The sequence below is a fragment of the Bactrocera latifrons genome, unplaced genomic scaffold (genome assembly GCF_001853355.1).
Source record: "Bactrocera latifrons isolate USDA-ARS-PBARC rearing strain unplaced genomic scaffold, ASM185335v1 scaffold_11, whole genome shotgun sequence".
Classification (NCBI taxonomy): Eukaryota; Metazoa; Arthropoda; class Insecta; order Diptera; family Tephritidae; genus Bactrocera; species Bactrocera latifrons.
In genome coordinates, this window is record NW_017534519.1 from 1306747 (window position 1) to 1331412 (window position 24666).

Sequence of the window (24666 nt, forward strand, 5' to 3'; positions counted from 1 at the left end):
TAAACTAAGACAAGTTGCTTTACAAAAATTCTATATCTTTTTAATACCTAATAGAAATCGTATATATGGTAGTAGTAGAGTAATAGTATGATCTATGTATGTGTCAACCTGAGTAAAGCTTGGACGAGTCCTCAGCCGCATTTTTCTTGGAAATAAAAAATAAAAGCATATCGAGAATTCGGCTCAAAAAGTGACATTTTCAGTTGAGAATATTTGGGATGCAAACAGATCTCTACAAATATTTAGTTGGGTTATTGTTGACACAAATGTCCAAGATTGATATAAAACGATTTAATCGATTTAATCGACCAGTGCTTGACAACAGAGACATCTAATGGAAAACGGAAAGCAAATTTGTAGATAAATGTGAAAGTTTCACACATTTGATAAAAGTGAGAAAATGATAGAATGAAAACCAAAGCCCAAATATATATACATATATATATGTATGTATGTATGATAAAAAAACCAATAAAATATGCACGAATATACAAAAAATTATAAAAAATAACACACAAAAAATCGCACGCCTGGTAGAATAACATGAATAACAAAGAAAGTTGCCGCTGAAATCAAATTCATTGACTTAGAAAACATTAACTGATATAAACAAACTTCATTCATTTGAGGGCGAGACAGGGATCACAACTTTTTGTGTACCTTAAATCGATGTATAAAGAAAAACATACCACTCAAAATGGCACTTAGAAAACAATTGTTTTAAAATAATAAAACAACATATTATTGCATAAAAACCACTTTGTAATATATCATATACCTTTACTCTCAATATTCATTTCGATTTATGGGGATTAAACAGGATTTTATATTGCAACTTATTTTATTATAAGAGAGAATTTTTAAGCTAATTTCACTGCATAGGCCGGGTGTTTCTTCTTCTCTCGCTTTTCGCAGCCCCTACGAATGGGAGAGAGCAAAAATGTATTTATGTATGTGTTTTAGGAAATAGCTTTACTACAAATAGTGAAAATTTCAAACTTATATTCTTTTTTTATTTTTGGCCTATGAAATTGACCACTGTGGGATGGTGTGCAAAATATGTCTAACACGATCTTAKAAGTTTCGTGCCGGCCGAAAACGAGAGAAGAGTCTTGGATTTTGCTAAAAGGAAAGTAAAAAAACAGACAACATATTTCCATGTTTAGCGCTCGAGAAGACAACATTTACAACTTAAATGGAAAATTATTCATTCCATCGGATTCTTTGTATGGTGGAGGAGCACATACTTAGAAGTTTGTAAGAAAGTTCCTTCAACTTAGATTCTAAAGCAATTTTTTGGAAGTCAATTGTCARTCTATGATATTAGATAAGAAAGAAGAATTTCGATTCATGATACTAACGTGTACCGCTCGTTCAACAAATCATATCAATRCTCAAGATGAATTTAATTTGGCTAAGTTTGAATTGCAGGGAAATTCTGCGAGATGGCTTTAGTTTTGCTTTGGAAGCTCTTCGGGGTAAATCACTCTGCATGAGCAATGTCACAACGTATATTTGTAATCTCTGCTACTTTTTGCGGTTTTTAATGTGCCTCATCGCACACACACMCATACAAGGACATGGCAATGCGCTCTCAATGCGGTGCGGTCACTTAATTTGCATTCGGCTTAACTTTTTTGCTTTTCGCGCATTATTATTTGCATTCGGTTCATTTATGCGGGAGCAGGTTTTGTTGTCTGCGAATTTMAAGTGACTTTTCACACACTCTGATGGACGGCGGTGACCGCCGCKACCCATTAACGGTCAGCGGCAGTGCTGTTAAGCCCCGGAAATCTGCGGCGCAAGCGAGGAAGTGGGTCGACAAGTGCTCAGCGGCRAAGGGAATGCGGTGTGCGGCTGCGGTGTTATCACACAAGGATTTGCGGTTAATGTAAGAGTGCACTTTGCGAGATATGCGAGTGCTTCAAAAGTCAATATTATCAGATTTTATCCGACGCGATTTTTCGCACTCAACAGTTGGCGCGCGAGTGTGAAACTGCCACAGGTTTTCCCAGTTAACAGCGGCAAGTGTGCATGTGTGTGTGTTTGCAAAGCTCAATTTATATACTCATTCAAGTATTTGTTTAAACCGTGTTTTTTATTTGAAGTGCATTAATGCGGCAGAATGTTGGCTGACAAGCGGGAAAACATTCCCTATTAAAAGCCTAAAATAATTCCAGTGAATCAGTCAGTTTCASCAACAAGTTCTACAAATATTAACATTTAAAGGAAGCAAAGTTATTTGCCAGATAACTTATGTAATAGCTTTTACAGATTTTTGCAGTTTTTTAATTATGGAATTGAAATTGGTTTGGTTTTCAAATGCGATTATGGGATGCAAAATTGGAAATTAAAGAGGCGAATAATCCCAYATGGACTGCTAAACATGCTTGTTCATTGTGATGCACAGAACTACTAAGTACGGATTTAAAAGACCGTCGCAGTGGCCAATATCAATTCCAGCCAATTCACCGGATTTTTTAACGCACCCGAGATGTTTCAAMCTTAGTCCGGCGAAAGCTGGTCTGKGGGGGAGAAAGTGTCTTGATRTTTMYATTTCTTTCGCCTAGTTAGGAYGCYAATCATTGCGGCGATGTGAGCATAGCTAAGAGCCAGGAATTCTACTGGACCTTTTACATTCCAATCCTACTATTGCTGSTCGCTAACCAACCTTTGCTGACCAACCGCGAAGCCTATAAGTTCCGCACAYCTCCCTAAAAGAAGCCGATATCAGAGAAGTCGATGTGCAGTTAACTTCATGACTGCCACCTCTGTTTGAAAGACACTGCACACTGTCCCGGCAGAAGTTGTTTGAGAGGTCCCGGCAGAAGAGCTTAAAAAACTCGCCTAGATGTATTGAAATCGAAATATAAATAAAGAGAGACCAAATCGATTGTAGTCAGCTTATGCAATTCAAATTCARCTATTTTCTGTGCAGCTCGATTAGAATTTTCTCTTATTAAATAACTGAAATTGTAATTTTCCTACAATTTTGTAAATTCATTTCGGCATGCATCCATACATAGCCATTGAACTACTAAACACACACTTATACTTATTAAAAGTAATCACATCTTTTGTGAATCTGCAAGTAATTTATACTTAAATACACTTTCTCCTTCCTTAATGTTGTCATTATATTATCTATAATTGCATTGTTTGAAYAGAACTTATGTTCTTAATGAAMAATATTTGTTAAWGCTTGAATAGAATGAGTTTGAATTCATGKAAAATTAATTACWTGGCACGTCATGTACTTAGGATTCATATCAAGCACTATGGTGGCAAATACTATATATTGCAGTCAGACTGAATGCTTAACTCAGATTGCAAAGACTTGAGCGCTTGTTTTCAAGTGAACTCAAGATTCAACAGACCCCACAATAGATATGTACAACTTTTAACTTCTTTTCAATTCAAAATTTGCACTTTCCTTAAACAGTACACTAAAATGAAACTGCTCACCTCTAATGATTCAAATAATTCACCAACAAGTTTAATCATCACAACCCCGGCATCTTTGCCACTTAGCCTTATAACCTAGAAACAAATGGCCATATATAAGTACATGTAATATATAATCCATATATATTTAAATGCAATCATATGCCGACAGGTGCGCGGCTCAAACGCTTAGCATACGCGACCGGAGTGCGATCGCTTATCGGCGCCCTGTCGCGTAGTTTAGAGGCTGTTCGCTGCACGTGCTCCCCAATACGCCACGCCAGTTGTGCGCACAGGCTCAATTTATGAATGAATCCGTGAATCGTTGTCAATGCTAAACATTTGCGAGAATTTTATCACGTTGACATGTTATATATACAAAACCTATGTTATAAGTATACCACATATACATATATATGTTCTAGATGTGTATAAGAGACAGTCCTTAATGTTGTCATTATATTATCTATAATTGCATTGTTTGAACAGAACTTATGTTCTTAATGAAAAATATTTGTTAATGCTTGAATAGAATGAGTTTGAATTCATGGAAAATTAATTACATGGCACGTCATGTACTTAGGATTCATATCAAGCACTATGGTGGCAAATACTATATATTGCAGCTGTCTCTTATACACATCTAGATGTGTATAAGAGACAGGTATAAAAACAGACAACATATTTCCATGTTTAGCGCTCGAGAAGACAGCATTTACAACTTAAATGGAAAATTATTCATTCCATCGGATTCTTTGTATGGTGGAGGAGCACATACTTAGAAGTTTGTAAGAAAGTTCCTTCAACNTTAGGAATATATTAAGTATTGATTAAGAGTTTAATATGATAATTCATTCATTGTTCTAATTGTYCTATAAAATGGGGGCCTCACGTTACCATATCCTTAATCCTCTTTCCAATGTATTAATCTAGAATAATCTTGCAATTTCTGCAACTAAGAAAGAGTTGGCAGAATCTTTTCAAAAAGTGGAGACTATCTAAAAAAAGACAGTTTTCGACCCACTTTATTAACTGCTTTGAGTTTTCTAAAATATTAAACATTTACATTTTGAGGATATGTATACTTTCAAGCATAGAAAAGTCAATGAAAAAGGCTCTCTAAAATTTTAGAAAAATCAATCCAGTAGAATCTGAGAAATCGTGAGTATTATTTGGAAAAAGACAGTTTCGAGTAAAACTCGAAAAGTTTTAGCTCTCTTCGAACCTGTTTGGATGCCGAATTAGCAAAATACCTATGTCTCCGAAAACAAATTGAATTTCGAAAAATTCTCTTTTAGACACATTCTTTAATAGTTAGTTGTTAAAAATATAATRAAATAGTATTTGTTTTAAAATATTTGCTTTAGTTTTGGCAAAGTTCTCTCTTAAATTGTTTAAACAAAAATAAAATTCTTAATCTTGAAAGCAGTCAACACACTGGTCAACAACCAGAAAGCAAACAATGTTAGCATTCGTATATCTTGGCCACCACTGTAGTCCTCCACACAATCTCACTTACATGTTTGCGCTGAAGACGTGATGTGATTTTCAATTTCTTGCTTCGGAGTTTTTCTCGCCAGAGCAACAAATTTATGTACTGTGAAGAAAAGTGTCGAAGCGTGCGAAATACGTTTTGTACCAAACAGTCGAGGGCGGGGACTTTGCGCGCTAAGTTGCTGTGACACCTGCGAGTACTGATTTTAAATCTTGTAATTTTTTAGATCATATGGAAATAAGTTCGACTCGCGTCTGCAGAATGATTTACAAAGCGGTACATTGGTGAATGAATATTTGTATTAAAAATGTGTTCACCAGGAAACTTACAGAGAACTAGTGAAAACGGCATTGCCRCAAATTTGTTACAAAGTGTTTTTCGATGTAATTTGCATATTTGCGATAAACGTGAATTGATGAGCTGTGAAGTTGTGCGTTGAGCGAATAGCTTTCTTAACTTAACTTATTGAAAACAGTTGCACAAATTTATGCACCTCAGCGCTTTTAAGTTCACAAAAGCTTAGTAATTGCTAAAAATTAACTTAAGTTCCGTTAAGTTGAGGCAAGTCAATGGTACAACATATCGAGAGTCGTGAACCTCATCCAATATTCCACTTGGAACGTTTTGAATAAACATATATCCATCACAATTTAAACGATTTGAAAATAGCATATCCCACATATTTAACTTATTTGGCATTAATATCTAGTTTATGAAATGCATTTAATTTTTTTACCGCAGTTTTGCCACGCGATGGTCCACATATCCGAGGCCAACAAAATCAATATCAAATAGGCGACACTTTAGCGTTGAACTGCACATCGGGCAAGTCACATCCAGCATCGCGACTGCAGTGGTTAATCAATGATCAACCGGTAAGTATTTATTGTAAAAGGACTAYCATTTTGAAAGGGGATTGAGCCATTTTCTACTAATTCTTGTATGTCCATATATTGATATATTTTGAATTTTGAACTCGGTTTTCAGCTTCTAATTATCAGTGACATATCGACTTAATTCCTTCTATACATATACCCACCAAAGTGAGTAAATTGAACAAAATGACCTCATTCAGTTGAGTGGATCAACTCCACCCGGCAGTCTCCACTGACRTAGTCTTATCATCGCAATAATTTCATCACCATGACTGATTTCACCAGGAAATSAAGTGCTTGTTCTACCTTTGTCTTCCTTAAGCTAAAGCCATTGCTCAACTTGTTCACGTCTACTCGTACAACAAAGCTCTCGCAGGCAGCTGCTTGCGCTGCGAGCGCGCATAAACCAATTTCCTCTTAGCTGTTGGTTGCGTTTTAAAAAGTTCTCTCGTTACTCATAATCCTGCGGAAGTTCATTGATTGTCTTCAATTTTTATTTTTATTAAATTCTTATTTTCTCTTCGTTTGTGGGGTTTTGTGTCAGGTTTTTTATCTTTACTCTTCACTCTTCATCCTTCACTCTGCACTGTTCACTTTTCAATTTGCAATTGATGTGGCGACGGCCTCTGCAGTCTACTTGATGTCGGCCAATCAAACTTTTAAGCCAAACACAACAATGTTTGCAATTTTTACAATTGTTCCACTTAAATTGCGACAGGTGGCTGCACCAGTTCCTWCGCTTTTTACATTAGACTCGCATGSTTTGTAATGGTTCTCGTTGTTCCTCCATTCTCATGCTTCGTATTTCATGTTCGCTTTTTTGTTTTTTGTTTTGCCTTTATCTGTACTTTGCCTATTAATGTGCAGCACTTTTCCTTTGTTCAATTGTTGTTCATTCATTTGTTTCATACTTCATTGCATTTCCATTCCGATTGCTGGTTTTCTGCATTCCACTCCACTCCTCCTCCTGCAGCCAATTTATGGCGCATAGTTTTCCTTTCKTTCACATTTAACTTTTACTCATACCAATGTCTCTCATTCGCTTACAAGTAATTCTATTGTACTCGACCATCATTTACATTATTAAATTCAATTGCGCAATTTCGCTGTGAGTTGTGGATGGGTCATACATTATAACGGCAAGTAATTGTCAATATTTTTTTAACATTATTCCTTGTCTCGTTTATATTCGAATKTACCTAAGGGAAAATTATATTTATTGTCCATTCGCAGAGCACAATACTATAATGAATGTTATATATACTTATCGACATAAATATGTTCAACATTACCTGGTTGAAACTGGTTTTAAAAACCATATAGTAGTCAACCATAAGATAGCTTTCGTTCAAGTGTCTCTAAGTATTTAAATTCCCATAACTCTTCCCGAAATGGAACCTCRGATACAAACTAAATAAGAAAGTATAAATCATCTTGTTCTACACCAATTTAGCGAAAACTGCATTAGGATGAGTCTAGCTGTCTTCTAAACTTTTCAGAGCAGAGAATAGAACAGACAGTACCAGATGTAAAAACAAACTGTAAACATTTATAATCAAGCTGTATACCAAACAGGACAGAATGGTCTAATCGGTATTGATAAATATACTTACGGTTGTACTCATGATAAGGATCTATTTGATCTCAAAGGAGATTTTAAGTATACTATGTACTATTAGGTCAATAAAACTCATGGACCTCTTTATCAYAATATACTATCCAAACTTAGACTTGAAGTTGCATAATTAATGGAAAATCTAATTTAAAGTGCTCTTCGTTCGCCATAATATTCATAAACACACATACCGTCAGCACTAATGATGTGTTTTATGGGTGTAGAATCCTTACCTACATTGTCAAGCATCTCTTTTCCTCTGCTTGATGACGTTTTTGCAAAAAACTCAGCCAAGCATTGATCCGCCTGATATCGCGAACATTAGACAAAATGAGTTGAGTTGATCTATTTCAGACTTAGAGATCCGCTGCTATTTCTCCGATGCCAACACGACGCTTTTTAAACACTGTTTGTTTAACTTCTTCGATTTTATCATTATTGACATACGSAGATCAAACTTTTTCTTCTTTATTGGAGAGTTTACAACAGCGCGCTAMCCGTTTTTCCTTTTCGCTTCTCCACATGGTCTTTCCAACGGTGTGGAGATCTTGCTCTTGTTCTGGCCCCCCCGTAGGATACTGCGTCGAATACTTTCAGAGCTGGAGCTCTTTCCATCAAATGAGATATTCTGCAGCTTCTGCATTAAAAAAGTCACGCGAAAGATAGTCACCTTGTCTGAAACATCGTCTGATATCGAACGGYTCGGAAAGGTACTTCACAATCTTGACAGAGCTTTTGTTTTGCGGGTTTAGCAAATTCAAAACGCGTCACAAAGTTAGCTCCTTTGCGTGCCTTCAGAAGCAGCTTTTTAATCGATTAAGAGATGGTGCGTGTCGATTCTCTTTTCATGGGTCTTTTCCAAGATTTGGTGTATATCTGTTTGCTTTTTGATTTTCCTGACCTAAAGCCGCACTAATAAGGTCCAAACAGTTTGTTGGCGGTGGACTTTAATCCTTGACATCGCGATATGCGATGTTAAGAAGGCTTATCACACGGTAGTGGTATATACCTACCTAATCCGAACCATGAAGGTTATTTTTAATTTCTTTTGCTAGAGTAATTTACAACTTTTAGGTATTAAAAGGCCCTGTTTGTGAATTTTGTAATAGTGTGCACTTTAATATGTGCCGTTGTGAATATGAGTACAAATCCTTTTGCTGCATTGCTATATATATATTTTGAATTTGCTTTGGAACGCAAAGTGTAATTTTGCTGGAAGATTTATTAGAATTTCTTAAATGTAATTATTTAGTCAAAGGAGGCTTGTAAAGATGTGAAAAATATCAATAAAGCAAATAACAAAAGTGAATGTGAGGCTTCTCAGCTGAGGAGCAGCGTGGCAAAGCAATAACAAACATAATATATTATGTTATATTCACAAATCTTCCGATTTTTGATATGCTAATGTCTTACAAATCGGTCGACAATAATGCATAACTTAAATATATGTTGTGTATATTGTTCATATCTGTATGTTTAAGTTTGTTGTAGCCCAAGGAAGATCGCCATGTTGCACTGAGCATGTAAGAAATCTTAATAAAGCCGCATAAATAATAATGCACATCAAATAGAGCCTCACATGCCATTACCGCTGGAAATTAATGAGCACCATTTGTATGCAACACGCATTTCACTTGCAGCGGCTTGCAGCAACGCAACATATATACATATTGCAAATGAAACAAGCTTCAGCACAACAATCAGGCCCTCCGGCATGTGTTGGCTCACGTGCTCGACAAAGTTCCAGCATTAGATTCATTACAAATTACCTAGAAGGTGACTGGCAGCCGCCTCAGTGTGGCAGAGACATTTGATCGTTTATCTCAGACATAAAGTAAGTAGACAGAAGCCTTACTTGTGCCTTACATACATACATATTTGCCTTCATAAATGAGCTCTTGTGACCGGGTAGTGCTAGTGGAAAGGCTAATGGTTGTGTTTGGTCGATGACTTGCAGTGTCTTATTAGCGAAGTGACAGTACGCGGTGGTTGAACGGGTCACATGCGCTTTCCAGAAGCCAGCTAGCGATACCCAGCAGGGTTGGATAAGAAGTGTGCGTACTTTTGATAAGTCAATTAAGAAGGATGACTGCTAATAACAGTGACTTAATAATTTTTTACGTTTAGTTTACAGTCATTCCCGCCTTTATTCCGAATAAACATGCTATAAATGACAACAAACTCCCGTGAAGGAAATACTGGGAGATTGAGACTGTTTCGACTACCCAACATGTACAATGAGACAACAGATGCTCTGGAAGAACTAGCAGGCTTTATTTAGTTAATCAACTTCTTGTAAAACCCAGTTCTTTTTGGAGCGTTTCCGCACTTACTATCCCATACGAGTATTTACATCATGGTAATTAATTTGGCTGTTGTAAGAGTATTAGTTTRTACCGGCGCCGCAGAGTGTACTACAATGTCTGCTAATGTGATATATTTGGTCTTTATCTCGAGCTCTTGTTGGTGGTCGCCGCTTGTTGGCTGTCCTCATTTGTAGCGCATCGGAGCCTCGCATCGTTGGCTCACCAATTGCCGCTAGCAGTTGAGACAATTTAATTTTTCCAAATTCCATTAAATTTCGGTTCAAAGGAAGCTGACATGCGCGGCGCAGTCATGTGACACATGTATGTGGTTGTGCTCAGCAGTTGACTAATTAAATTTATTCATTTACATGATGAACGTGATGTCATTAAATTTGTGAGCATGTAATCGCACTGCCAGCGATTCCCATCCGCCATGGCCGCTTACATGTTTGGCAGAGCGCTCTTTATTCAATTTGCATTCACTTGTTCTCAACCACTTCAGCGAAGCGTAGAGTATTCTCTTTGTATTTGTTATAATTAAGAAAAAAACTTGGCTGTCTTATGGTTAAAAAGGTGATGTAGAAGTAAAGACTAGAGAATCCTCTCTAAGCACGATTTCAGAGTCTTCTAGTATTAAAAACTAAGACCAGATTTTACTGCTTCTCAGAACTCTTAGCGAAATTCAGGTATTATTTTGAAAGGTTTGTTTAATATTAGTTATTTGTTATGTTTTGCTACCCTGGACAGGTTATAATAGCTCAAATGTTACCATAATAGCATTTATTGGGTCGTTCAGTAAGGCATTTAATTTTTCTAGTGAAATTTAGATACAATTTTTGTGTAATAAAAAACTCTATGAAATTATATATCTTTCATTTTATCCCATACCTCTTGCCATTTTTGGCTAAGTGATTGATTGATCGGCTCATAAAATTGTTGATTCTTGTAACCAAAATGTCTTTTAGATATCCTAATTTGTGATGAAGGTTCTATCATCCAAAAGATTTTGCAGAGACCAGTACAAGAAAAAAGAAGAAGAAGTACAAGAAATAGTTCGAAGGTGGTGACTTGGAGAATGTGGTGGTAGCACATCCTTTTCAAACTTGAATAAGYTATTGCATTATCCTGATGGAACATTACGGATTTTCTACTGCACAATTCTAGTCTCTTCTGTTTGAGTGCATCACCCAATTTGTCCAGCTGATCACAATACACTTCAGAATTAATCGTGCTATTGTCGGGCAAWGCTCTAAGKAAACGATCCTTTTGAAATCCCACCAAACAGACGACAAAACATTTTCATTTGGTAACTTTCGACTTCAAGTCCAACCGCTTGCAATTTATTATTTTGAGGACATGATCTCCTGAGCTTTACTTTCTTGTAAACAACACGTATTTGGTCGTCAGTAAGAATACACTTCAAACATGGATCTCTTTTTTAACGTTTCATTAGCAAAGCACAGTCGTTAATGCGATGAAGTAAATTTCGTTCTATAAGAACATGAGAAACCCATAAGCCGAGCTTCGACATTAACTCTATTTGGATACGCCAAACACTTTATTTTATCCACTTCGGCTTCATGCGTYCTTCTAGGACGTCGTGCATTCTTAAGTTCGAAATTTTTTAAACCACTTTTTTCATCTTCCATCTTCGACCAAACAAGAACGAAGTCAAAGAGTTTAAGAATGTTTTTATTAACAAGCCATACAGTTAAGYGTRAAGTTGGYTGCGARAATTTTGAATAASSTTAGCAAAAACTGTCATMCAAAATCAAWATCAAGACGAAAACCTTCATAAATCATTTTTTCTTCTTATTAAGTAACCCTATTCGACTTAAAAGGWTTTAAATAACTAGCAAAGCGTTTTCCGTTGCAGGTAAACCTTTGGTCTCTTGTTTCCGATTTAGTTATAAGAGAACCTATCATAAAGTTGCTATGACAAATATGAATAATGAAGGGTCTTCAGCAATCGAAGTTAACGTTTTTTCCTTCTTAACACCTTCTTCACCGACAAATTGCCTGACATAAGCGACATAATATTCTGGAAACTTATTTATGTATGTTAGTAACCCTAGAAACGTTTATTTGAGACATAACCTCAAACCTCTAATAAATATATAAGTTCCAGACTGCTGATTACGCTGAGCTGTGTTGGCGTGTCTCGCCTTCAAGCGGACCGCCTGGTAGACAATAGACAGCAATCAACAGCCAGCAGACAGCATAACGGTAATACCCTTCGTGCACAACGCTTTCCGGCTTTTCAAAGTGAATGAGCAAATATTGCAGCGTTGTGCTTTTTAATTAAATTGTCACTTCATCATTGTAAATGCAAAATAACGGTAATGTTGAATTTATTTAGTCAGGTGCTGAATTCAATACAAACATGGATAAATATGAAAAGTGCAGACATACATGTGTCTTCGTCAAATATTATAACACATTCGAGTTCTCAACTCGTTCGTTTGCAATTGAAAGATTTGTTTGTGCATTCACSAAGAATTTATGCAAATATTTGTAATCAAATGCAATTTGGTTGAGTAATAACTTGTCAGNTACAGACTAAAGCACATATGAACATTGAATTATCGAATATCAAACACACACAYCCACATACCTACATTTCAAGCATTCTTTCTGAATGCCATTCGTTACTTATTAATCGGYTGTATGGTATGTGTGTGYGTGTGTGTGTATTCTSAACCGAGCTATCTGTATATTTGTATGTGGCCCCATGTACTGCAACGCCTTGGTTCATTCATCCTTGTAAGCTCCGAACTTAAGAATTTTCATTTGTTTTTACTACGTCTTAATTACTCCAATATTTGCATTTACCGTTACTCTTCAATTGTATATGTATATGTAAATGTTTTTGTTGTTATTTTTTCTTTTTCACTTTAATATGTTTTAATTCATAAATTTAGCAGTAAATGTTATTAAAAGTATTGGAATATATCAAATATTATGAAATTCTCAAAATTTGAGCAACCAGGAAGCTTGCAAAAGAAATTTGTAATTTATACCCTTGCTAAGAATTTTTTTGTAATTAAAGCTAAATTTTCTTCTATGAAATATTGGGTAGTCGAAAAAGTTTTTTCGTATTTCTAATCCAATTTCAACTTATTTTTTTATATTTATAATGAACTTTAATGTACCAAATATGTGACATTTTGATCGATTACTTTTTGCCATTTTTCCACTAGAAACATTATTCCATCAGTGTAAAGCTTTTCTGCTTTTTCGGCCACAAGTAATTTTCACAGGCTTCTCTTGAAGTCAACTTTACTCCATTAAGAGAGTTTTACATTGGCCGAAACAAATAGTAGCCTAACGGTGCAAGGTCAAGACTATGTGGTGGATCAAAACTTCCTAGCCAAGCTCCCCCAGTTTTTGCCAAGTCATCAAAGATGTGTGTCCTGACGAAAGAGTAATTCCTTTCTGTTGATCAGTTCTGGTTCATCAGTTGTTGACAGTAAAATGTCGATTCAATTGTTCTACCAGGAACAGCCCAGTTCTTTTCCAATCCCACCAAACACTCAGCATAACCTTTCGAAGCGTCAATTTTAGCTTTGCGACTATTTAAGTTAAGCTTCAGTCCGTTTGAACTATGATGTTTTACGCTCATTGTTGTGGTATTTGAGCCACTTGTCATCTCCTGTTACCATTCAGAAATGCTTCAGAAATGGTTCGATTATATTTAGTTTCAGCAAAGAATCACACAAATCTATCTGGTACACAACACATCGCGCTTCTTTTTATAGCCAGCTTTTTTAAACGGTTCAAAACCATTTTATGATGAATGTTAAGTTCCTTAGCGATATCATGGCTGCTTACGTGAGGGTCCTGGTCTATATTTTTCATAATTTCATTGACTTTTTCAACGATATGTCGACCAGAGCAAGGTGCATCTTTCACATCGAAATTTCCAGAACGGAAAGGGGCGAACCATTGTTGTGTTACACGAACTGATATAGCTTTGCACCCGTAAACTTCACAAATTCCATTGGTGGGTTGCGTGGCATTCTTCCCTTTTTTTATTTCAAAAATTTCAAAATGTAGCGAATTTCTTCATTATTTTCACTCAGTTTTGAACAGCTGTAACTTTTTCTAAACTTTCCCGATATTTATTTATTTTTTTTTTTTGTTTGTTAAATTAAGCTTAAAATTTCACCTTTCCAACACTATATTTAATGACGCACTGTGATTGCCAGCACTGGAGATATTCGACTGCAACGACATCTRTTGACAAAATGCGAAAGTACTTTTCCGACTACCCAATAAATGCTACACACTATAATTAGTAAAAATATTTGTCTTTCTTGGCATTCACATACAAATATCCTCCCAGATATGCGTGCGAAGAAGCTCCCAATTTTGATTCCAAGAATCACTTAATTCCTTGTATTGATAATTGGTTCGGAAGATTCTGAGATGAGTGGAGGTTTAACAAACACAATAAAATCTAGTAACTTTAATAGAGTTGGGATGATTGGAGTAAAAAAATGTTGAGCACACGTCGATATCGGACCACTATAAGAAAAATCTGTCATGCAATTGGTCAAAATCAAGATAAGCATATTTTTAAACGTTTTTATTCTATAAAAATKCACCAGTTAAGGAAATATATTTTCTTGTTTTGAAAAATTAGGAGCCAAGCTGAGCTCGCTTAGGTTAATGGCCCGTGCATCAACTAGCTTTTAGCTTTCTAACTATCGTGCCCACAAACTGCCGCATGTGCCCATATGTCAATGTGTGCCACAGCTCAACAACGATCAGTGGCAAGATTCTCATTCAATTATCTTTTCGCAGCGCCACTCCCCGTTTGCCAACTTCACCAACTGTAAAAGCAATTTCTATGCAAATCACCGCCMACATTTGCTCACCTTCTGCAGCCACCTTCAAGTCAGTGCTTGTAGTTAAATTTACGTTGCCTTTCTTAGCCATTGACTTTGCTCCGAGAGGCAGCTGAGCGTTTGCTTATCATTTAAATGGGTATTTAGTGGCTGAGTCTGTTTGTGGAACAAATRCAAAAACACTGAGGTCAAATGCAGCACAGGCAGTTCACACATACGTAAGATTGGCACTGCAGGTACAACAGGTCGTATGCGTAACATTGTGGCAAAGGGTTGTAATGAAGCAAATCTCTGGCATGTAGTCGACAGACATTCGTGCTGCTGCCGGTGGCGATTTGCAAGTGGAATACGAAACATGGTTATGAACGCATTCATGCAACACCTGCGTCATAAAGCCATATGTGTGCTGGCTTCCGTTTTGCCCATGGCGCCACAAGCTGCCAAGCTGCAGTGTCTGCTGAGAAATATACGTGTGCTAATGTGTGTGTAATGGCTTCAGCACTTGTGTTCCATGGCCGCAGCCGCATTCAATCTAACCGAAAATGCATGAAATTTTGCCAAATTTATATCCAACGCATGCCCACACAGGCACTTACGCAGCTATGAGTGGATGAATGCGGGTACAAATGCGATTCAATAGCATTTGCAAATCTACTCGCTTATGAATTTCCAAAAATACCATTTAGTAGAACTATTCATAGATCAAAAAACTACCGCATACCTATACCGCTGGATCATGATCCCCACCGTAGTGGCCTGTGCTTTGAATGGGCCCCACGCATACAGTGCCACATACACCACACAGCCATATGTGCTAAATGTTAGCAAAAAATCAATGAGTACGATTAGGCACGCTCTCTAGTTTGTTTACTTTTGTCGCTCGTGTACGCTTACGCCTCAGCAAGCATGTGTGAGTGTGCCCATTACATATTTATATTCTAACCCATTTTGGCGTGTGCATGCCCCGAATGAGCACCGCTAGCATTGTAGCCACGATTTCGCATTTGAATTCCCGCTGATAGCCGCCCATTTGCATGTCTGAAAACTAAATTTACCAACCCGAAATTGAAGTCAATGTATTTGCTTATTTCGCGTTCGTTCATTCACTCCTTCCCAGACCAGCCCAGACCAATCCTTACCGCTCACTTGTGTATTGGGRCTGCAGTCACAAGTCGGTAGGCATTCATGCAGATAAGCATGCAGCCATTCAGCGCAAAACCATCATTTAAATATTTGCATGACTCACAAAAACAAGAACAAGTTGAGAAATATAAAATGGGGAAACAGTACAAATTGGTAGTTTCTGTGTTCGCATGTGATGGCCATGTGTAAAATAGACGGCACTGGTACATGTGTAGAATCATGCAAATATACCAACGAATGCAGACATTTCCCAGAAGACCCCTATCAAACACGTACTTCTAGTTTTTTTTTATTAAAAAACTCAAATTAAAGCAAAGTTTGGAAGAGCTTTGCTCAGGCGCCAACTCACCCACAGCAACATTGTTGAAATRAGTAATAAATAGGCAGCAATACTAGTGGTCAAGAAAAATGTAAAATTTTAACTCGCCTTATTAATGTGTAGATTACCAGAATGTTTTGGCTATTTATTTCCAAAACCGCTTTAAGTAAATGGGCTTTATGGAAGCATTTATGGAAGCTGACTTCATTCAAGATATGCATTGCGACAAAGAAGTACGCGGATGTTCTCCTTCAAACGCCTCAATACATCAAAGGTCTGTTCTTCCAGAACAAAATCACAATAGTACATCCACGAATATCGAAAAAAAAAATAAACAGTGAGCAGCTCCTCGATTTTTGAGCGACTTTGCCATGTTTTTTTTTTTTGGTTTTGGCTCGTTTTTTCCGTGCATTCCGATGATTGTCAACTTGTTTGCTTGTCAAACTCATAAATCCATATCCCATTGGCAGTCGTGATGCTCTCCTTGAGTGTGTGATCGGAACTCGCACGATAAAGCATGTCCAAGGAAACCTGTTTACAGTATTCTTTTTGAAAAAAAAAAAAATAAATAAATAAATCAGCTTTATTGGGACGTGCCAAGCAGGAACGAGTTTCATACCCAAAATATCCATGAAAATTATTCAAACGGACTAGCGAGAGAAATCGAGCTCTCTTGCCACCTCTTTAACACTTKCCTGACAATTTTCAAGCACCATATCCTTTTCTTTTTTGACTTTTTTGAAGAGTTGAAGAGGTCAAAAGTCGACCAGAACGAGGCATGTCTTCAACGATCTCTCGAYCGTATTTGAGGGATATCTACCGCTCGTAATCTTGTGTTTTTGAATCACCGTAAGCCGTTTATAGCATACGCAATGATTCCGCACACGAAATTCGTTTCGAAATACAAARTTTGAGATAAATTCTTTGTTCGGTATATATATTGTTCCATTGTAGAACTCGCAACGCGATACTGAGGTGTACCGACTTARGCAGCTGCTGTATGGAAACTAGTTTGGTATAGYAGTTATGGACAGTCCTAGTCCTACCAACTCAGCAAAATAMATTTTTTTGAAATATTAYTTAGCCGGGGAATTTAAATTACAATTTCCGGGTGCTTTTTTGCCATAATGTAYATCCGTGAAAAYCTTTGAAWGTGGACCATCWGTGATTTTTTGTAATTAAATTATAATTGSTTTTGAATATATACATATGCACATATGCTGACAAGTAATTGCTGGCATTAGTTAAGCGCTCTTAAGAAATTTTTTCCGATGACCTATATTCCGATTCATAAGAACTCCKTGCTTCATTTACATGTCCCACACGTAATATCTTAACATTTTGTTGTAGGAGGAAATGGTGAGATATGCGATTGTGAAGTTAACGGAATTTTAAACTGTGCATCATGTAGCATGCAACAAAAGGCAGTTTGTTGTGAGAAATTTGCTTATTCGGTGGGGAATTGATTGTTGTATTGAAAAAAAATGCCTGGAAAATAAGATTTTCTTAAAGTTGTTCAAAAATCTGCGGTAAAAATTTAAATCTAAAACGTCACTCTTGAAATTAACAAATATGAATACTGTTATTTTGTTGTCATGAAATTTTAACCACTTGGTGGARTTTCCGCGTATTTAAAGCAAAGCCTGCACTTTGAGCATTTTCYATTTGGAAGTGTTCAGATTATAAAATGCGGTATAAAGTCCAACAGTTGCTGTAAAAAACAGTTGAAGGCAAAACCATACACATATATAAACACCCTGCAACACCTGCACACGTTGAGATTGCATTTGATGTGGCACAATGCCTTTCTGTTATGGTGGCATGCCGCAAACACCATAACACTCAACGGTTTGACTGTCAGCATACATTCCAGTGTTTACACAGCGCGATTCGCTAAGATTTTATTTGCACTGAAAATCGCATTCAACTCGAGAATGAATACTTCCGCATCGCCTTTTCATTCCGCCACTCGTTTACTTGCCACACACGTGCGCTTGCGAATATAAGGGAGCGCAAACACACACACACACAAACACACTGACTCGAGGCGAGGCGAATGTGAATGAGCGCAGATTTCATTTTGTTGAGTGCTTCTTGCATCTTGCAACTTGCACTTCGCCTTAAAGCAGCAGCCACATGTGTTGCTTGGCAGCAATTCAGCGCCCGAGAASGCATTGAGGTTTGCAGCGCAGCGGCCCATATGTAGGTATTTTATGGACTCGATTTGTTTTCATGCCACTAATTTTCTAAGTCTTCGGCTGTGCATTGCTTAATTTGTTTCAAACACAGCCAAACACTGTATTGCATGAAGCACATGTGTGTGCTTGTGTTTGTGGTCGTGTGCGAAGATGTGAGAAAGGCTTGTGGCTTGGAGCTTGGCCGAGTAGTTTGGCATGAATGCAAATATATTCTGCAAATGGAGCACTAAATTCTAACAATAAGAAGAACTAAAACCGCTGTGCRAAACAACAACACACGCGACGACGCAGGCAGGCAAGSAAAGTRAGTTAGTCGAGGAGATTATCACCGCGCTGCTTGGTTTGACGCTGTCGGTCTCCCGCCGTAACGGGTCCAACGCTGTGCAGGCTGGCAACGTCTTGCTGTGCTGCTAAAATGTCTGGAAAATTGGTGAAAACCCATTGCGATAGTTTACTGTTTAAATATTTATGAAAGAAAATTGTCTCTGYGTCAATGTCGGTAAGACTGGCGTGTGCTTTGCGGGCGCCGTGTGCGCTCAAGCCAATTTCCAGATGCTSATGACAGGAGAAGATTTKTCGAGCAGGAAGATGCAAAGCGTGCTAGTCTTCTTGAGAAATTGAGAAAGGGAAACACAATGAACTTGAGAATATGTAAGAAATTGAGTAAACAACATTTTATGTAATATAAATAATAATAATATGCYCCTCGGGACAGATGTTTGGTCAAATTGTTTCATACTAAATATTTAAAATCGCATGGCTTCTGGGGATTTTTTTTATAATAAAAGGAAGAACTGAAATCCAGAACGCGGAGCTTTAATTCGCTAAACTTAACCTACACCCAACTCATATCTCGCTAACGGAAGCACCGCATTAAGTATTACTTCATGGGAGAGAGAAAGACTCTCAGTCTCATCTATCATAAGGACTAACTGGCGCCTAAATTGCTGTATATGGCTTAGTTATGTCACAATTAGAGCTGACCCTCCGCCGACAGCTTTCTATTTATTAGAGGACTGACACATGAGTGCTGTAAGATTTTCCACCGAAAAACTGCCGCCAAGTGAAGTTTTTAACTTTTCCCTTACATTTGGGAAACGACGGCATTGAAACCATACGTGCTCAGAGTCTCCTCTGCACTTTGTACACGTCAGGCAGTACAGACTAAGGTACGATGGAATCGGAACAGACAGCTTTCAAAGCATCCATGTCCTCTCCGCATTCAGTATCATTGTTAGGTGGAAATCTATGTCCCTATGCTAACTAATTTGGAGTCCAATATTACTCCCAGATGCTTCAGCTGGCGAGTGATACCCTTTCTTCCACCTTCCTCTTCTCGTGCGTAAGTCTTCCGTTTTCTGCTCAACCATTCCTAAACTCATAGTAGCAAAGCATTGACGCAGACCACTTATAATATCATTGTATAATAAGCTGGAGGTCATCCAGATATTTAGCCAGTGCTATCAGTACGAGATCATCCATATCATATCCATCATCATATGCGATTATTTTCACGTTCTGTTGGGTCTTAGAGYGACTGYTTCTTTTAGTGCTTTTGTGGTATACCATMRAGGCCAATGTCTTTTTGTTTTTGATTTTTTTCGAAATTATCAATATTTAGTTTTCCGTGACTAATTGGGGTGACTCCGTAGTTTCGTTTCGCTTAGCGTAGGAAATGGGGTTCATTTTAGAGAGATTCGGTGGTGAAAACGTCACCATGGCTAAGCCAGCCCACGGAAGACCCGTGACGACGAATACCGATCAAATCATGGAACACATCTTGTTAGCCCGCATCCGGCATCTTGTGACATCGTCGAGAAGATAGGAGTTAGTCAATAAACCATTTTAAACCATCAGCAAAAGGCTAGAAACACAAAAAGGCTTGATGTTTGGGTGCCGCATGATTTGACGGAAAAAAGCATCTGGATCTGGATATGTATGGTGACTGCCAATAATTAGAGGATCACATACGACAATATCAAGCGAAAACAGTCGTGGTCGGAGGTCGGTGAATCGTTCCAAATAGTGGCCAAGCCGGGCTTGATAGCCAGAATGTTTTACTGTGTGTTTGGTGGGTCTTTAAGGGAATCATGCACTATGAGGTGCTCCCATATGGCCAGAGGCTTAATTCTACCATCTACGTGAACTGGACCGCTTGAAGCAGGCGATCGACCAGAAGAGTTCAGAATTGGCCAACAAGAAGGAAGTAGTGTTCCACCAGGATAACGCCAAACCACACACTTCGTTGACGACTCGTCAGAAGCTACGGGAGCTCGGTTGGGAGGTTTTATCGCATCCACCATATAGCCCGGATATAGCGCCAAGTGATTATCATCTGTTCCTGTCCATGGCGAACGCCCTTGTTGGTGTAAAGTTGATCTCAAAAAAGGCTTGTAAAAGTGGATGTCCCAGTTCTTCATAAATATGGAGGGTGGCTTCTACGAGGGGAGTATTCTCAAGTTGCCGTCTAGATGGAAACATATTAACGAACGAAACGCCGCATATTTGAACTAAATCCGATTACTGTAACACTTTTTATAAARCATTTAAAAAAGARCAAATAGGTGGAAGGGAGATATTTGACAGCCTAATGTATGACCAAGTCGCAGCTTTCATTCAGTCAGATCTCGTTTGGCTCAAGCGCTTTAGCGAAACCTATGCCTTCCCGCAATCCAAAAGCAAATATATTTTAAAAACAGTTATTCAAAATGGGTAAAAGAATAAAATGAACCCTTGCGGCTGCTGTAATTGTATTTTTTTTAGACATACCTACACAGCTTTACTCACGTGATATACTTCTATGGCAGGAATGCTGATTGGCCATGTGAGTTGTTGTCGCTCGCTGCTATGGTCTGCGGTTTTGTCAATGTCAAAGCTGCACTGACTTACAGTAATAACATAAAATCTGAGTTCGTTAACAAAGTAAACGACTGTTTTTTAGTTGGCAACAAGGGAACGCGTTTATCTGGGCTMTGTTTTTTTAAATGGTACTACAAAGAGAAAACTGTGTGTGTTGTTGTTCTTATGTGTAATTACAAGTTGTATAATTGGCGACATATTCTTATACAAATTACGACTAAATGAAATGTTAGTAGTAGAAATTAATATTATRAAAAATTGTTTAGTACAAATGGTTTTGAAAATGATGGAGAGTGAAAAAATGACAGTGGAATGAAGARGCACTGGGAGATACGACGGCAGCGACATCTATTGACAAAATGATTCTTTCGACTAACATCGAATAGATGGCTGATTCCTAAAATATTTCCTTAAATTATCAATGTCTCATCAGGAATCCTAAAAGACAAAATTAAAAATAAACATGAAAATTTCTCCTTAAACTGCAACCTTTTATTTCTTGCATTAAACACTTTAAAAGTCTCAAAGCCAAAGRTACATGAGTATAAATAAACAAATAATATAAACTATTTAAATTGTTATTTCAYAAAATGTAACAAAAAATGTAAATTAAAATATTTCATCYATCCGATGCCGTTAGCTCGATGYCCCWRGTGCATRTAAATTGCTTAACCCCATGCTCTATCGAAATGCGWGTAGAAGCTCTGCCTTCYGCAATTGMCAATCACCGGCGACAGCTGTCAGGGTTGCCAACACTTTCACCCGTTGCGCCGTGACACATTTTTAAATGCTGTTTTGCCATCGCTGKGTTTTGCATGGCCATTAGCGGGCTAGCAGCGTTTAATTAAAAATAAAAATCACTCGTTTTGCGTCATTGCAACACACAGCCGCTTAGCTCAGCCATTCAGCGTGTCCACTTGCTTATACTTCGCATGGGCAAACGCTCAATCAACATTTTTATTTACCGTTTGGCTCACTTTAGCGGCGCTRAAACGGGCTGTGGGCATCCAGGTGGCGCCACAAGCATACTCGCGCAGTTGTTTGCGCTCGTGCTTTGATATGAATTATGCATGTGTATGTATGACGTGTGTTTGTTCTATGCATTTCAGGTGGTCGACGACAGCTATCTGGTAGCCTACAATGACACCGTGCACAAACATGGCCTCATAACGTCAATGCTCGGCCTTGAGTTGACAGTTGATGGACGTCACTTYCAGGATGGCGAGATGCGCGTGAAATGCCTGGCCAGCATATCGCCGGTGCTGTGGAGCGGCGACAAGGAGAGCGTGTTACAGCGACGACGCGGCATTATTGACAACCGAGAGGCAATGCTCCTAGGTAAGTTGAARGCGCGATAAACTTAAATAAACTCGAAAACGGCTCAACACCTTGCAATTTAGTGCATTTTAAAAGACCAGTGCGAGTCGTGAATTTCAAATTGTTTATTAAATATACTGACTTGCCTTCTAGTGGTTCACTAATCGTTCAGCATACAAGACACTGATTTGCAGAACTTGAGAAAATCTTTGATTAACTTGAATAAGGTCTCCGTGACCCACTTTCGCATTTATCGAAATCGAATTTAAGCGAACATTTTGCTTTAAGCAAACCCAATTTCGCAGGTGTTTAATAATAAAGGTGAACTATTTTATATTTAGATAAAATTTCAAAATCGATCGGTTTCCAAAAGCCTTTTGAAATAAACGATTATTTAATTTTGATTTCTCGACTTTGTTCAAATATCTTCGCACTGAGTAGGGCAAGGTTCTGAAGCATGCACATGACAACTGGTGCAATTTCGATTTCTTGACAATTACAGCTTCGATTTCATCTCTTCAGCGCCTCTTCAGCGTTTGGCTATGAAAAAATKAAGCAAAACCAACTCTCTTAAATAGAAAATTTAATTATTCGCTCAGAGTTCTAATGAAAGAAGAATTATTGCGAAATATTGAATTGCAGCAAGAGCGACTTTCCCTCATTATGCGAAGTAATTCCAAAAGCGCTTAWACATACATAGCTTATTCGTGTTGCCATTTCCTTTCGGTTCGAAATCAAAAACTGCATTAACTTCTCGCTCCCGAAAAATTCAATTTAATGCGCCACAATTTCAACGAAATTGCATTGAACGGACACGCGCGCTGCGCAGCTTTCCATCATCACCGTCTGTGCAAAGCTTTTGCTTGCTCTTCAGTCTGCTGTCTTTGTCTTATGCTGCGACGTTGACTTGAATTTCAATGCTGCCGCYATTCATATTCACTGCCAACATTCTGTCCTACGAGCTACAAACGCCGACGTTGTCAGTAACGGCACAATACGTGCGCGGCATTGCTGATTGCCAAGTGCAATTGCTTCACATACAAACCAGCTGCCCACCAGCCGACCACTCGGCCCTTACACCCCTTACAGACAGACGTGCGTGTGTATTTTTGGTTGACCGCAGCGTCCGAAAACTGCATTTATTGCCAATGCCAATGCTGTTGGCACTTATTGTTGTTGTTTCCGTTGGCAGCAGCTGCGTGCATCCGCAGTTGATTGCTCGACACTTGAAATGCTGACGGTGTCTCCGCGCGAGAAGTCAAGCAGCCAAACTMGGGGGCCGCAAGAAAGTCAGCCAAATAGTTGGCGTTGTAACATCATTTCCGCTGGCAATCGCTTTTTAAGCAGCAGAGCGAACGATATTTATAACTAAATTTCATTAATTTTCTTTGTTTTTTTTCTTTCAATTCTCTCTTTTCAGTACGTGGTTCTGCCACCCAGCTACATCCTTTGGGTAATTTCCTCTCCAGTCTGCGCCTGCTGACCGCCGCCACAATACTAACAATAATATGTCAATTAGTACTGAGCACCGACCGAGCATAAACGCAACAAATTAGCCACACACACTAAGGCATACCTGCATCAGACGRCACACGCCCAAGCGTGCGCAATAACGGAAGTCAATAAATCACAAAATAGCATAAGTACAGTTAACCAAAGGCAAACTAAACATAAAATAGTGCAAAGCAAATAAAAGTGTGAAAGAAGAAGAAGAGAAACTGCAAGACTTGTTGTTGCATGCATGCCAGCGAGTGTGTTAAAGAGTATGCGCTGACTTTGTGGTCGGCGTGGCGTATACGCTACACTGCATTGAACTATAGGGGCTAACTTGCATACGGTTAAGTTACAGTTAAGGTTTGTGAAATACTTTGTGCTAGCAATAAATTGATTTGTTCAGTAGAAATTGCATAAAATTAAGCGAAATACACGCAGAGAAGTTTGGTTGTTAAAAATACTGTAAATACGAGTATATCTATCTCACATAATGCTATACATATAGTATTTAACTCAATACAAGTATAAATGTAAGCAAGCGGCAGCGCAAAGTTGTTATGTATATTAGATCCAAAAGTAACTTTCCAAGCAAACAAAAAAAAAAAAAAATCAAATGCAATGTAAGTAAGCCAATATTCAGCTTCAATTTTCGGAGCCTTGAGCTCAGTTATGCTTTATTTTATTAATCAATGGAAAATAATTCCCCTTTGTGTCTTCAACTAGCACCAAACTTCTACTTTCATCTAAAATT

At 38.0% G+C, this 24666-nt stretch overlaps 1 protein-coding gene across 1 annotated transcript in view; it reads left to right on the forward strand.

Annotated features, from left to right (window-relative positions):
- Nucleotides 1–24524, forward strand: part of LOC108972230 — a 55595-nt gene extending 31071 nt beyond the window's left edge. Inside the window, exons 5-7 of the mRNA XM_018938756.1 lie at nucleotides 5681–5814; nucleotides 22214–22442; nucleotides 23842–24524. Coding sequence (XP_018794301.1) covers nucleotides 5681–5814; nucleotides 22214–22442; nucleotides 23842–23963 — 485 coding nt within the window. The 3' untranslated portion in view covers nucleotides 23964–24524. The remainder of the gene's footprint in view (nucleotides 1–5680; nucleotides 5815–22213; nucleotides 22443–23841) is intronic.
- Nucleotides 24525–24666: the final 142 nt, after the last annotated feature.